The following is a 14,498-nucleotide window of genomic DNA, read 5'->3' on the forward strand; positions in this document are numbered from 1 at the left end:
AATAGGTGGATCTTGTAGAGCTTGAGAGGAGCTAGAATACCTCTCAACGGCGAGGTTGCTTGACATTAATTCTCATGTCTGAGAGGAAGAAAAGGTGCAGAATGCACATGGGCATACATGTTTGTGCATACAGTGGCAGCAGCGCTCAGTGTAGTGCACAAGCAGGTGCCGGCGCAGAAGTATGGAGGAGGCGATTGGTGGAATCTGGGGGGTTGGTCGTGTCCTTAAACCAGTGTAAAGGCTCATTCTTCTCTTAGATCTGCGAAGGCGGGGTAGATGTGGAAGAATCGTACATAGTGTGAGGTGCTCTGAGGCACATTCTTTGAGGACGGAAGGATAATTAAAAATTCTAATGCTGTCAACAGTCTACAATTTTCCAGGGTCTCAAGATCAGACATTGATTATTGTGCTCAGCATAGCTGTGCTGCTTGAAGGGGTTGTGGTTTGATGTGAACAAAGAATGTTAGCTATTTAGAAAATACTGAAAAATTCGTTCAGTGTCTCAAGCCAGTGAAATAGTGACGGAGAGGAAAACTAGGCAGCCATGCAGGTTGGTCTTTGATCCTTCAAGGTAACATTGCAGACATCTTTGTTGTGGGACGTCTTGAAGTCGTCATTCATCAGTGAAATGTGGAGCCACTCATTTAGTTCCAAAGATTTGGCAAGACGAACCCTGCCATCTTCCTTCTTTTTGGTACGGGGGGCAATCTGCTGGCTGGCTAGATCACCTCAGATCATCTTTGCACACAGAAGTCACAGTGGAGCAGATTGAACAAGGGGGGGATGTGTCAGTTCTCTGTAAGGATCTCTCTTCATACCCTGATGGATGATCAGTCTGAGATGGGATATTACACAATGGACTTTGTCGTCACCAATTCTTCATGGAATGTATTACACACTAAGTAAAACTTTTCTGTCCATTTGCCGTTTAAATGTTAATCTTCCCTCCAAGTTGTCTTCATAATGGCTTTTTTGCACAGTTTTTTTGTTAGTAGTATCATGGCCTGTTTGAACTCTCGGGGGGAGGGTGGGGACTGTCCTGCGTTGCCTGAATGTAGGCTGCGCTCACACCCATAACGCCCATATCTTTCCATTTCATTCCCTGATGCTTCATTACTTTTTCTAATGTTTCTTTCCTGTCTTTCTGTTACATGCCCTTCTCCCCATCCTAACCCACTTCTTCTCCATTTTGTCCCCTCTTTTTTGTTTTCACTGATTTCATACCTGCCTACATTTGTGCCCTTCCTATCAGCCCCATCTGTCTGTCCTTCCCAGTTAACAGCCCACATCTTTATGCCCTCCAGTCCCCCTTTTGCCACACACTCTGCTTTCTTTTATCCCAGCCCACCTCTTTTCATCCTCCTCCATTCTCTGCCCTCCCACATATCCAACCCCCTGCAATTAATTGTCCTTCTCTCCACTGATAACTTACAAGGTCGTCTTGTTTTCTTCCTCTCTTCCTTGTTTAGGAGGCTGCTGGAGTCCTCTCTCATTTCGTTATCCCGCTATGATGGAGCCGGGTCCCGGGAGCACCCCATCTACCCAGACCCAGCGAGGTAAGGACCTCATCTCCCGGCCCCCCTCTTCTTGGAAAGACTGTATTTCGATTCAGCTTTATTACACTATGTAACAGCTCCTACCTCATTACACCTTCCTGCTATTTCTGCTCTGTCTCCTGCAGCCTTTCTACTGTGACCTTATTGATCCCATTTACTCCCCTGATTGGGGCCTCTGCTCCCTGTGTGTCTCTTCCTTACGAGATCTTCTGCTCTCTGTCCACTGCCATAGGCCCTGTTATTGTCCTTCATCTTTGAGGTGGGTATCTGCACCTCTGCTTGGCCTCGCTTCAGCCTCACCACCTCTCTTGTGGCCTTTCTCCGCTCTTTCCACCTCCTGTGGCCTTTGTTTAGCTGTGCCTCCTCCTTTAGCCTTTGGTCATCTCTGCCTTTATTCAGAATTGTTTATATGTGGCTTTTTTCAGCCCTCCCACTCCCTTGTATTCAGCCCTGTCTTGTCCCGCTTCCTTTCTTCAACTCTGCCTTGTTCTTTTGGTCTTGCTTCAACCTTCCTCATCCTATGGCCTTCCTTCAGCACTACCTTATGTGGCCTTTTTCTGCCCTGCCTTCCTCTAAGTGTCCATTTGCAGCCCTGCTGCCTGCCGCCTCTACGTGGCTTTTGGCAGCCCTTCTTCCTCTAATGGCCCTCTGTGGCCTTTTAGGGCTCAGGCCCCCCTCCCCCCACTGACTTTTTTGGCCATGCCTCCCTTTGTGGCCTTTTTTGGCCTTGCCTCCTTCTGTGGCCTTTTTCGGCCTTGCCTCTACCCGTGGCCTTTTTCGGCCTTGCCTCTACCCGTGGCCTTTTTCGGCCCTGCCTCTACCCGTGGCCTTTTTCGGCCCTGCCTCTACCCGTGGCCTTTTTCGGCCCTGCCTCTACCCGTGGCCTTTTTCGGCCCTGCCTCTACCCGTGGCCTTTTTCGGCCCTGCCTCTACCCGTGGCCTTTTTCGGCCCTGCCTCTACCCGTGGCCTTTTTCGGCCCTGCCTCTACCCGTGGCCTTTTTCGGCCCTGCCTCTACCCGTGGCCTTTTTCGGCCCTGCCTCTACCCGTGGCCTTTTTCGGCCCTGCCTCTACCCGTGGCCTTTTTCGGCCCTGCCTCTACCCGTGGCCTTTTTCGGCCCTGCCTCTACCCGTGGCCTTTTTCGGCCCTGCCTCTACCCGTGGCCTTTTTCGGCCCTGCCTCCTCCCGTGGTCTTTTCGGCTCTGCATCTTCCATGTCATTTCTCAACCTGCCTCCTCCTATGGCTATCTTCAGCCCTGTCTCATAATGTTGCTTTGTGTTCATAAATGTCTCCTCTGTTTGGCCACTGTTCATCCCTACCTTGTCAGCGTCATTTGTAGCCTTTCTTCAGCGCTGCCCACGCCCTCGTCTTCAGCCCTGTCTCATTCTGCTACCTTTAAGTTCTGGCTTATTTCTCTGGAATTGCTTCAGCCTTACTTCTCTCATGGGATTTCTTCAACCCTACCTCCTTATATGGCCTTGTCCAGCCCTGCCTGCTCCTGTGGCTCTTTTCAGTCCTAATTCCTCCTTTGGCCTGCCTCCTCCAGTGGGCTTTCTTCAGGCCTGCTGCCTCCAGTGATCTCTCTTCAGACCTGCTTCCTCTAGTGGCCTCACTTCATCTCTGCCTCTTCTAGAGGCCACTCTTCATCCCTGACTCCTCCAGTGCCTTTCTTCATCCCTGACTCCTCCAGTGCCTTTCTTCATCCCTGACTCCTCCAGTGCCTTTCTTCATCCCTGACTCCTCCAGTGCCTTTCTTCATCCCTGACTCCTCCAGTGCCTTTCTTCATCCCTGACTCCTCCAGTGCCTTTCTTCATCCCTGACTCCTCCAGTGCCTTTCTTCATCCCTGCCTCTTCTAGTGGCCTCTCTTCATCACTGCCTCCTCCAGTGGCCTGTCTTCATCCCTGTTTCTTCCAGTGGCCTCTCTTCATCCCTCTCTTCATCCCTGTTTCCTCCAGTGGCCTCTCTTCATCCCTGTTTCCTCCAGTGGCCTTCTTCATCCCTGCCTCCTCCAGTGGCCTCTCTTCATCCCTGCCTCCTCCAGTGGCCTCTCTTCATCCCTGCCTCCTCCAGTGGCCTCCCTTCATTCCTGCCTCCTCCAGTGGCCTCTAGATCCCTGCCTCCTTCAGTGGCCTCTCTTCATCTCTGCCTCTTATAGTGGCCTCATCACTACCTCCTCCAGTGGCCTTTCTTCATCTCTTTCTCGTTCAGTGGCCTCTTCATCCCTGCCTCCTTCAGTGGCCTCTTCATCCCTGCCTCCTTCAGTGGCCTCCCTTCATCCCTGCCTCCTTCAGTGGCCTCCCTTCATCCCTGCCTCCTCCAGTGGCCTCCCTTCATCCCTGCCTCCTCCAGTGGCCTCCCTTCATGTGGCCTCCCTTCATTCCTGCCTCCTCCAGTGGCCTCTAGATCCCTGCCTCCTTCAGTGGCCTCTCTTCATCCCTGCCTCCTTCAGTGGCCTCTCTTCATACCTGCCTCTTATAGTGGCCTCTCTTCATACCTGCCTCTTATAGTGGCCTCTCTTCATCCGTGTCTCCTCTAGTGGCCTCACTTCATCCCTACCTAATCCAGTGGCCTCTCTTCAGGGCTGCCTCCTCCAGTCGGCTCTTTGTCCACACCTCCTCCAGTGGTTTCTCTTCATGCCTGCCTCCTCCAGAGGCCTCTTTTTTTGCCCTTCATACCTGACTATTCCAGTGGCCTCTCTTCATCCCTTCCTCCTCCAGTGACCCCTCTACATACCTGTTTCCTCCAGTTGTCTTTCATCATCCATGCCTCCTTCAGTGGCCTCTCTTCAGGTCGCCTCTTTCAGTGGTATCTTTTCATCCCTGCCTCCTCCAATGGATCTCTTCTTTCCTGACTCCTCCATTGCTGCTGCGTCATCTGTGCCTCCTCCAGTGGCCTCTCTTCATCCTCGCCTCGTCTAGTGGCCTTTTTTCAGGCCCGCCTCATCCAGTGGCGTCTTTGCAGGCCTGTCTCCTCCAGTGGCCTCTCTTCATCCATGCTGCCTTCTGTGGCCTCTCTTCATCCAAGCCTCCTTCAGTGGCCTCTCTTCTGGCACGCCTCTTCAGTGACCTCTCTTTATCCCTGCCTCCTCCAGTGATCTGTCTTCAGCCCTGTCTCCTCTGGTGGCCTCTTTTCAGGCCTGCCTCTACCAGTGGCCTCTGTTCACCCCTGCTTCTTCCATTGGCCTCTCTTCATTGTGACCTCCTCCAGTGGCCTCTTTTCAGGCTCGCCAACTTCAGTGACATCTTTTCAGCCCTGCCTCCTCCATGACCTCTCTTTATCCACGCCTCTTCCAATAACCTCTCGTCTTCGCAGCCTTCTCCAGTGGTCACTCTTCAGGCCCGCCTTCTTTAGTAGCATCTCTCAGGCCTGCCTCCTCCAGGGCTCTCTCCTCAGGCCTGCCTCCTCTAGTGGCTCCTTCTTCATCCCTGCCTCCCCCAGTGGCCTTTCTCTTCATCCCTGCCTCCCCCATTGGCCTCTCTTCAACCCCGCCTGCCCCAGTGGCCTCTCTTCAGGCCTGCCTCCTCCAGTGGCCTCTCTTCATCCAGTGGTCTCTCTTGATCCTTGCTTCTTCCAGTGGTCTCTTTGGATCCTTGCTTCTCAGTGGCCTCTCTTGATCCTTGCTTCTTCCAGTGGCCTCTCTTCATCCCTGCCTTCTCCAGTGGCCTCTCTTTAGGCTCGCCTCCTTCACTGACATCTAATCATCCCGCCTCCTACAGTGGCCTCTCTTCAGGCCCACCTCCTTCACTGGCATCTATTCATCCCTGCTTCCTCCAGTGGCCTCTATTCATCCCCGCCTCCTCCAGTGGCAGTCTTCAGGCCTGGCTCCTCCAGTGGCCTCTCTTCATCCAGTGGTCTCTCTTGATCCTTGCTTCTTCCAGTGGTCTCTTTTGATCCTTGCTTCTCAGTGGCCTCTCTTGATCCTTGCTTCTTCCAATGGCCTCTCTTCATCCCTGCCTTCTCCAGTGGCCTCTCTTTAGGCTCGCTTCCTTCACTGACATCTAATCATCCCGCCTCCTACAGCGGCCTCTCTTCAGGCCCACCTCCTTCACTGGCATCTATTCATCCCCGCTTCCTCCAGTGGCCTCTATTCATCCCCGCTTCCTCCAGTGGCAGTCTTCAGGCATGCCTCTTCCAGTGGCCTTTGCAACCTTTAGTCCTCCCAGGCATCTCTGCAGCTCTGTCTTGTCCTGTAGCTTCTTTTCATTTCTCCCTTCTCCTGTTGTTTCTCTACAGCCCTCCCTTGTTATGTGCCTTCTATACACACCCTGCCTCTGATGTGTACTCCCTCTCCCTCGCTCTACCTTTTCCTCTGCTGTGGCCCCTCTCCTACCCTACCTCTTTTGTGGCCTTGCTTCAGCCTTACCTCCTGTTTGACCTTCTTCAGCCATGCCACCTCACGCCATCTCTTCAGCTATGCCTACACTGTGGCCTCTCTTCAGCCTATAATTTTGCTGTGTCCTCTATTTAGTCCTGTCATTGTTGTCTCCACTCTTCAGCCCTTACCCAGCTGTCCTTTCCCTCCAGGCCTGCTTCTGCGGTCTCCTCTTTTCAGCCCATGCTTCCGCTGTGGCCATGTCGTGCACAGTGCCATATCTGATTTAGCTTGCCTCAATCACTCTAGCTTCATGTCCTTGTGTAACTTTCATGTATGTTCGGTTGGGTTGTTAATGGTGATGCCACCCACCGTTAAGCCTACTCAGTATTGAAGACAGTGTCTCTATTGGTGTAGTGGACACAGTGCCTGGACAAGTGCTCACCAGTGATTAACATTTTATAAGCACATAAGGTCCTTGTTTTGGAGCCGAGGTCTTCTCAGTGGTCCCTGTGATCTTCTTTTGGAGCAGTGTTAGCCTCTGTAGACCATGTTTTTTCTTATTAGGGATGGATAAAATCCAATTTGAAACCGCCCGTAGGCATGAGGCAAGCTGCGATTCAAAGGACTTGTGAGAGGACGAAAAGGAGACTACTGGCTGGGTATCATCGGCATAAGACATCAACGAGAGACCAAAGAGTTCCACTATTCTTGCCAATGGACTCATATACACATGAAAAAATGTGGGGCTTAATGATGAGCCCTGTGGGACTCCCCAAATGGTCTTAAAGTTGTCTGAAAAAAACAAGCGGTCAAGAACCTGAAAGGTTCTTCCATCCAGAAAAGCTGTAAACCATTTTAGGGCATTTCCGGTGATTCCAATTCCCTTCAATTTATGAAGTAGAATACTGTGGTCAACGGTATCAAAAGCAGCTCTCAAGTCGAGCAGCACCACCGCAGAGGCCTTACCCTGATCCATTTGTTTCCTAACTTCTTCTGTCATTCCCAATAGATCCTACTCCGTACTATGGGAGGGCCTAAAACCCATCTGGGAGGGGTGTAGAATCTGGTTATTTTCCAGAAATTTAGAAAGATGGGTATTCACGTGCTTTTCCAAAGCTTTTGCGACAGTAGGTAGCATGGATATCGGCTTATAGTTGTTAAATACCGCTGAATCCAGAATGGGCTTTTTAAGCAGCAGCTTTACAATTGCATGCTGCGCCTGTGCGCCGTTGCTCCTCGCTGGCGGCCTGTGCGCCGTTGCTCCTCGCTGGCGGCCTGTGCGCCGTTGCTCCTCGCTGGCGGCCTGTGCGCCGTTGCTCCTCGCTGGCGGCCTGTGCGCCGTTGCTCCTCGCTGGCGGCCTGTGCGCCGTTGCTCCTCGCTGGCGGTCTGTGCGCTGTTGCTCCTCGCTGGCGGTCTGTGCACTGTTGCTGCACGTTGGTTGGCTGTGAGATACTTCTCGCTAGCTGCCTGTGCACTACTTTTTGACCTGTGTTCAGTTCCTTTTGACTGCTTGGATGTTGATACTTTTTCATTACCTTTGTGCTGCTACTCTTCACAATATCCACATATGCTGCTCTCTGTGCTGTTTGTCACTGTTTTGCCTCCTCTTTATTGATACATATGGGTCACTCTACCTAAGGTTCCTCGAAGACTCACACAAGATTGAGGTCAACTATAGGAAAAGTCAGAAGAAGCACTAAGATGTAGTGCTTTCACAGCCAATTGTAATCAGTGTAGGCCTTGAACTTCTACTTCTCCTGACTGTCCTGATAGAACATCTTGTGGTTATCTGTATCCAGAGCGAACTCTGGGTGGCTTCTGCACCCAACCTGCAACCAGAAAAGCTCAGGGAATGCCTGTAGTTGAAGGCAGGCACCATCAACCCTCCTAAACCAGGCCACTCAATACTGAGAGGACATTCACCAACGAACAAAGAGATCAATACAGCTTGATGTTGAACCTCTTGCTATACAGCAGTTGTCAGTAATAGTTGCTTTTACTATAGCCACGCCCTGCTGGCTGCGTCCCGCTCTGTGCTCTCACCAGCCTTAGGATTGGACTCTTTAAAGCATTAAAAAGCCTCACATTACAATGGCTTACACCAGGGTTTACTTCAATACAGACTGTCCATGCAGCTCTGTCTGCTCTAATCCCCCTCAGCTTCCCCTCCAAGACTATACAGAACTTGTATCCAGCACAAGATAAAGGGTAATACTTCAGTACCCAGTAATCCCATAAGGCAGTGGTTCCCAACCTTTTGACTCCTGAGGACCCCATTGAATCACTACTGGAAGCCAGGGACCCCCAAACAATTTGTACAATTTTAATTTCAAACATTAAAATAGTAATTCACAAATAATACACAAACAAGTACACACCAAACAAATACTCGAATTATTAATGATATAATTATTATATATTGAAAACTTATGCAGAAATCAAAACAATTTAATGAGACGTTTGCTGCTGCATCTTGGTGATTAACTTTTCATTATTTGGTTTTATTTAGGAAAGCGGACTCCTCAGGTCAGATTCTATATTTCCCAAGTGTAGGAAGTTGGCTCTGTATGCACTATTTCAAAGTAAGGAATAGCATGCACAAAGTCCAAGGGTTCCCCTTAGAGGTAAGATAGTGGCAAAAAGTGATAATACTAATGCTCTATTTTGTGGTAGTGTGGTCGAGCAGTAGGCTTATCAAAGGAGTAGTGTTAAGCATTTGTTGTACATACACACAGGCAATAAATGAGTAACACACACTCCGAGACAAATCCAGGCCAATAGGTTTTGTTATAGAAAAATATATTTTCTTAGTTTATTTTAAGAACCACTGGTTCAAATTCTACATGTAATATCTCATTTGAAAGGTATTGCAGGTAAGTACTTTAGGAACTTTGAATAATTACAATAGCATATATACTTTTTACATAAAACACAATAAGCTGTTTTAAAAGTGGACACAGTGCAATTTTCACAGTTCCTGGGGGAGGTAAAGTATTGTTAGTTCTTGCAGGTAAGTAAACCACCTACGGGGTTCAATTTGGGGTCCAAGGTAGCCCACCGTTGGGGGTTCAGAGCAACCCCAAAGTCACCACACCAGCAGCTCAGGGCCGGTCAGGTGCAGAGTTCAAAGTGGTGCCCAAAACACATAGGCTTCAATGGAGAGAAGGGGGTGCCCCGGTTCCAGTCTGCCAGCAGGTAAGTACCCGCGTCTTCGGAGGGCAGACCAGGGGGGTTTTGTAGGGCACCGGGGGGGACACGAGCTCACACAAAAGGTACACCCTCAGCAGCACGGGGGCAGCCGGGTGCAGTGTGCAAACAAGCGTCGGGTTCGCAAGAGGATTCAATGGGAGACCAAGGGGTCTCTTCAGCGGTGCAGGCAGGCAAGGGGGGGGCTCCTCGGGGTAGCCACCACCTGGGCAAGGGAGAGGGCCTCCTGGGGGTCACTCCTGCACTGAAGTTCCGATCCTTCAGGTGCTGGGGGCTGCAGGTGCAGGGTCTTTTCCAGCCGTCGGGATTTTAGAGTCAGGCTGTCGCGGTCAGGGGGAGCCTCGGGATTCCCTCTGCAGGCGTCGCTGTGGGGGTTCAGGGGGGACAACTTTGGTTACTCACAGTCTCTGAGTCGCCGGAGGGTCCTCCCTGAGGTGTTGTTTCTCCACCAGTCGATTCTGGGTTGCCGGGTGCAGTGTTGCAAGTCTCACGCTTCTTGCGGGGATTGCAGGGGTCTTTAAATCTGCTCCTCTGGAAACAAAGTTGCAGTCTTTGTTGAACAGGGCCGCTGTTCTCGGGAGTTTCTTGGTCTCTTGGAAGCAGGGCAGTCCTCTGAGGATTCAGAGGTCGCTGGTCCTGGAGAAAGCGTCGCTGGAGCAGGTTTCTTTAGAAGGCAGGAGACAGGCCGGTAGGACTGGGGCCAAGGCAGGTGGTGTCTTCTTTCTTCTTCTGCAGGGGTTTTCAGCTCAGCAGTCTTCTTCTTCGGTAAGTTGCAGGAATCTAAATTCTTAGGTTCAGGGAAGCCCTTAAATACTAAATTTAAGGGCGTGTTTAGGTCTGGGGGGTTAGTAGCCAATGGGTACTAGCCCTGAGGGTGGGTACACCCTCTTTGTGCCTCCTCCCAAGGGGAGGGGGTCACATTCCTATCCCTATTGGGGGAATCCTCCATCTGCAAGATGGATGATTTCTAAAAGTTAGTCACTTCAGCTCAGGACACCTTAGGGGCTGTCCTGACTGGCCAGTGACTCCTCCTTGTTATTCTCATTATCTCCTCCGGCCTTGCCGCCAAAAGTGGGGCCGTGACCGGAGGGGGTGGGCAACTCCACTAGCTGGAGTGCCCTGTGGTGCTGGAACAAAGGGGGTAAGCCTTTGAGGCTCACCGCCAGGTGTTACAGGTCCTGCCTGGGGGAGGTGATAGCATCTCCACCCAGTGCAGGCTTTGTTACAGGCCACAGAGTGACAAAGGCACTCTCCCCATGTGGCCAGCAACATGTCTCGAGTGTGGCAGGCTGCTAGAACCAGTCAGCCTACACGGGTAGTTGGATTAGGTTTCAGGGGGCACCTCTAAGGTGCCCTCTGGGGTGTATTTCACAATAAAATGTACACTGCCATCAGTGTGCATTTATTGTGCTGAGAAGTTTGATACCAAACTTCCCAGTTTTCAGTGTAGCCATTATGGTGCTGTGGAGTCCGTGTTTGACAGACTCCCAGACCATATACTCTTATGGCTACCCTGCACTTACAATGTCTAAGGTTTTGCTTAGACACTGTAGGGGCACAGTGCTCATGCACTGGTGCCCTCAACTATGGTATAGTGCACCCTGCCTTAGGGCTGTAAGGCCTACTAGAGGGGTGACTTATCTATACTGCATAGGTAGTGTGAGGTTGGCATGGCACCCTGAGGGGAGTGCCATGTCGACTTACTCGTTTTGTTCTCACCAGCACACACAAGCTGGCAAGCAGTGTGTCTGTGCTGAGTGAGGGGTCCCCAGGGTGGCATAAGATATGCTGCAGCCCTTAGAGACCTTCCCTGGCATGAGGGCCCTTGGTACCAGGGGTACCAGTTACAAGGGACTTACCTGGATGCCAGGGTGTGCCAATTGTGGAATCAAAAGTACAGGTTAGGGAAAGAACACTGGTGCTGGGGCCTGGTTAGCAGGCCTCAGCACACTTTCAATTCAAAACATAGCATCAGCAAAGGCAAAAAGTCAGGGGGTAACCATGCCAAGGAGGCATTTCCTTACACCAAGCGATTTCTGTTTTTATTTTTTAGGTATATAAAATCTGAGAAAGCTTTTTCACATAAATATGTGGTGGTGAAAGGAAGTAAAACCATAAGGACCTCTCAAGTTTCCATAGCCTATCTGTCACATGTAATTCATTTGTTTCATAGCACCTCGCATACCAGTGTAGGGTTTTGGAGCACCTTTCCAGTGACTACAAGGTGTAGGATTCACACGTCATCCTCAATGGTAGGCCTTTTCTAAGAGTGATGGTCTGGAGAAGCACAAATTGAGGATTCAGAACGTAACACAGTGGTTAGCGTTGACTTTATTAAGAATGTATTTCTACACAAGCAAACCTTTTATTTTTAGCAGCATAAGGATAATGAAAGGCAGAGAAAAAAAGAAACTCTCTAATTTGTGCCATGCAGTTTGCATACAATTCTTTGATAGCAACTCATAGCTGACTGTGCTAGAATATGATTGTAACTTATGAACTGCACAGTAACAAAATAATCTCTGTGACAGAAGCACTGCGCTATGCACATAAAATAACTTTCTTTGCATGATACACATTCTCTGCATCAGGTACCTTAACCAGCTGCCTTAGAAACGCCTTAGAAACTGCCACTAGACAAAACTCCCATCTCTCTCTCCAGCAGGTATATTAATCACCAAAGCTATCTTGACGCTTTTATTTTCACCCGAAAGTTGCTTGTTGTACAAGGAACTTTGAAGTGCTTTAACAACTGCTGCACAAATAAAAACACAAAGGTGTTTCTGTCTGGCCTCAGCTGGAGAAGTATCTTTCCGTCATCCCAGGCCTGCGGACCCCCTGGGAATGTGTCGCAGACCACAGTTTGGGAAACACCGCCATAAGGGACCCAGAGAGTAGCACAGAACAACCTGAGTGATGTCAGCTACGTGTGCACTGTCTCTCCCCCTCTTTCCTCAAACACACTGCTAAGCGTTGTAACCCAGGGCACCTCCCTAGTCACTCATGCACAGTGCCAACAAGGTTCTCACTTAGAGCTCGGTGCAGATGCAGCACCCTTCCATCCAGGCACTCGCTTGCAGTGTAGGGTGCTACCCATCTGACACTACTCTGGCACAGCATCAGGTTATGTCGCACTGTGCGAAGGCACTTACAAAGACCCATGTTCTGCTCTGCTGTGCTGTTTTGTCCGTGCTGCAGTTCCTTGTATTAGAAGTGGGTGCTGCAGCTGCTGGTAAGAGAACTGCGGGCTGCAGCTGCTGGAAAGAGAACTGCGGGCTGCAACTGCTGGTAAAAGAACTGGGTGCTGGGGCCCCTTGTAGTAGAACTGGTTTCTTCAGCTCCTTGTAGTAGAACTGGGTGCTGCGGCTCCTTGTAGTAGAACTGGGTGCTGCGGCTCCTTGTAGTAGAACTGGGTGCTGCGGCTCCTTGTAGTAGAACTGGGTGCTGCGGCTCCTTGTAGTAGAACTGGGTGCTGTGGCTCCTGGTACTAGAACTGGGTGCTGTGGCTCCTGGTACTAGAACTGGGTGCTGTGGCTCCTGGTACTAGAACTGGGTGCTGCGGCTCCTGGTACTAGAACTGGGTGCTGCGGCTCCTGGTACTAGAACTGGGTGCTGCGGCTCCTGGTACTAGAACTGGGTGCTGCAGCTTCATGTAGTAGAACTGGGTGCTGCAGCTTCATGTAGTAGAACTGGGTGCTGCAGATTCATGTAGTAGAACTGGGTGCTGCAGATTCTTGTAGAACTGGGTGCTGCATATTCTTGTAGTAGAACTGGGTGCTGCATATTCTTGTAGTAGAACTGGGTGCTGCATATTCTTGTAGTAGAACTGGGTGCTGCAGATTATTGTAGTAGAACTGGGTGCTGTAGCCCCTGGTAGAACTGGGTGCTCCGGCTCCTGGTACTAGAACTGGGTGCTGCAGCTTCTTGTAGTAGAACGTGGTGCTGTGGCTCCTGTAGTAGAACTAGATGCTGCAGCTTGTAGTAGAACTGGGTGCTGCGGCTCCTGGTACTAGAACTGGGTGCTGCGGCTCCTGGTACTAGAACTGGGTGCTGCGGCTCCTAGTACTAGAACTGGGTGGGGAAGCTCCTGGTACTCGAACTGGGTGCGGAAGCTCCTGGTACTCGAACTGGGTGCTGCAGCTCCTGGTACTAGAACTGGGTGCTTCAGCTCCTTGTAGAACTGGGTGTTGCAGGGCTTCTTGTAGTAGAACTGGGTGCTTCAGCTCCTGGTAGTAGAACTGGATGCTGCAGCTTGTAGTAGAACTGGATGCTGCAGCTTGTAGTAGAACTGGATGCTGCAGCTTGTAGTAGAACTGGATGCTGCAGCTTGTAGTAGAACTGGGTGCTGCAGCTTGTAGTAGAACTGGGTGCTGCAGCTTGTAGTAGAACTGGGTGCTGCAGCTTGTAGTAGAACTGGGTGCTGCAGCTTGTAGTAGAACTGGGTGCTGCAGCTTGTAGTAGAACTGGGTGCTGCAGCTTGTAGTAGAATTGGGTGCTGCAGCTTGTAGTAGAATTGGGTGCTGCGGCTCCTTGTAGTAGAACTGGGTGCTGCGGCTCCTTGTAGTAGAACTGGGTGCTGCGGCTCCTTGTAGTAGAACTGGGTGCTGCGGCTCCTTGTAGTAGAACTGGGTGCTGCGGCTCCTTGTAGTAGAACTGGGTGCTGCGGCTCCTTGTAGTAGAACTGGGTGCTGCGGCTCCTTGTAGTAGAACTGGGTGCTGCGGCTCCTTGTAGTAGAACTGGGTGCTTCAGCTCCTGGTACTAGAACTGTGTGCTTCAGCTCCTTGTAGAACTGGGTGTTGCAGTGCTTCTTGTAGTAGAATTGGGTGCTGCAGCTTGTAGTAGAACTGGGTGCTGCAGCCCCTTGCAGGAGAACTGGGTGCTGCAGCCCCTTGCAGGAGAACTGGGTGCTGCAACTCCTTGCAGGCCACCTGTGTGCTGCAGCTTCTGGCAGGCCACCTTCGTGTTGCAGCTACTTGCAGCTGCTCGTTTGCTGCAGCTGCTTGCAGGCTGCCTGTGTGGTGCAGCTTCTGGCAGGCCACCTGCATGTTAATTACCTCTAGCTGCTTGTGCGCTGCAGCTTCTTGTAAGCTGCTCGTGCGCTGCAGCTTCTTGCAAAGCTGCTCGTGCGCTGCAGCTTCTTGCAAGCTGCTCGTGCGCTGCAGCTTCTTGCAAGCTGCTCGTGTGCTGCAGCTTCTTGCAAGCTGCTCGTGTGCTGCAGCTTCTTGCAAGCTGCTCCTTTGCTCCAGCTGCTTTCAAAGCTGCTCCTTTGCTCCAGCTGCTTTCAAAGCTGCTCGTTTGCTCCAGCTGCTTTCAAAGCTGCTCGTTTGCTCCAGCTGCTTTCAAAGCTGCTCGTGTGCTGCAGCTGCTTTCAAAGCTGCTCGTTTGCTCCAGCTGCTTGCAAAGCTGCTCGTGTGC

At 51.0% G+C, this 14,498-nt stretch overlaps 1 protein-coding gene across 5 annotated transcripts in view; it reads left to right on the forward strand.

Moving 5' to 3' along the window:
- AMBRA1 (autophagy and beclin 1 regulator 1) overlaps positions 1 to 14,498 on the forward strand; it is a 667,981-nt gene that overhangs the window by 190,504 nt on the left and 462,979 nt on the right. For 4 of the 5 annotated variants that reach the window (XM_069221710.1, XM_069221709.1, XM_069221712.1 and 1 more), the window contains one exon: positions 1,470 to 1,556. The exons of the other annotated variant lie outside the window; for it this stretch is intronic. In XM_069221710.1, coding sequence (XP_069077811.1) covers positions 1,470 to 1,556 — 87 coding nt within the window. The remainder of the gene's footprint in view (positions 1 to 1,469; positions 1,557 to 14,498) is intronic. 5 annotated transcript variants of the gene reach the window in all.

This window comes from Pleurodeles waltl, chromosome 3_1, assembly GCF_031143425.1.
Source record: "Pleurodeles waltl isolate 20211129_DDA chromosome 3_1, aPleWal1.hap1.20221129, whole genome shotgun sequence".
NCBI classification, from domain to species: Eukaryota; Metazoa; Chordata; class Amphibia; order Caudata; family Salamandridae; genus Pleurodeles; species Pleurodeles waltl.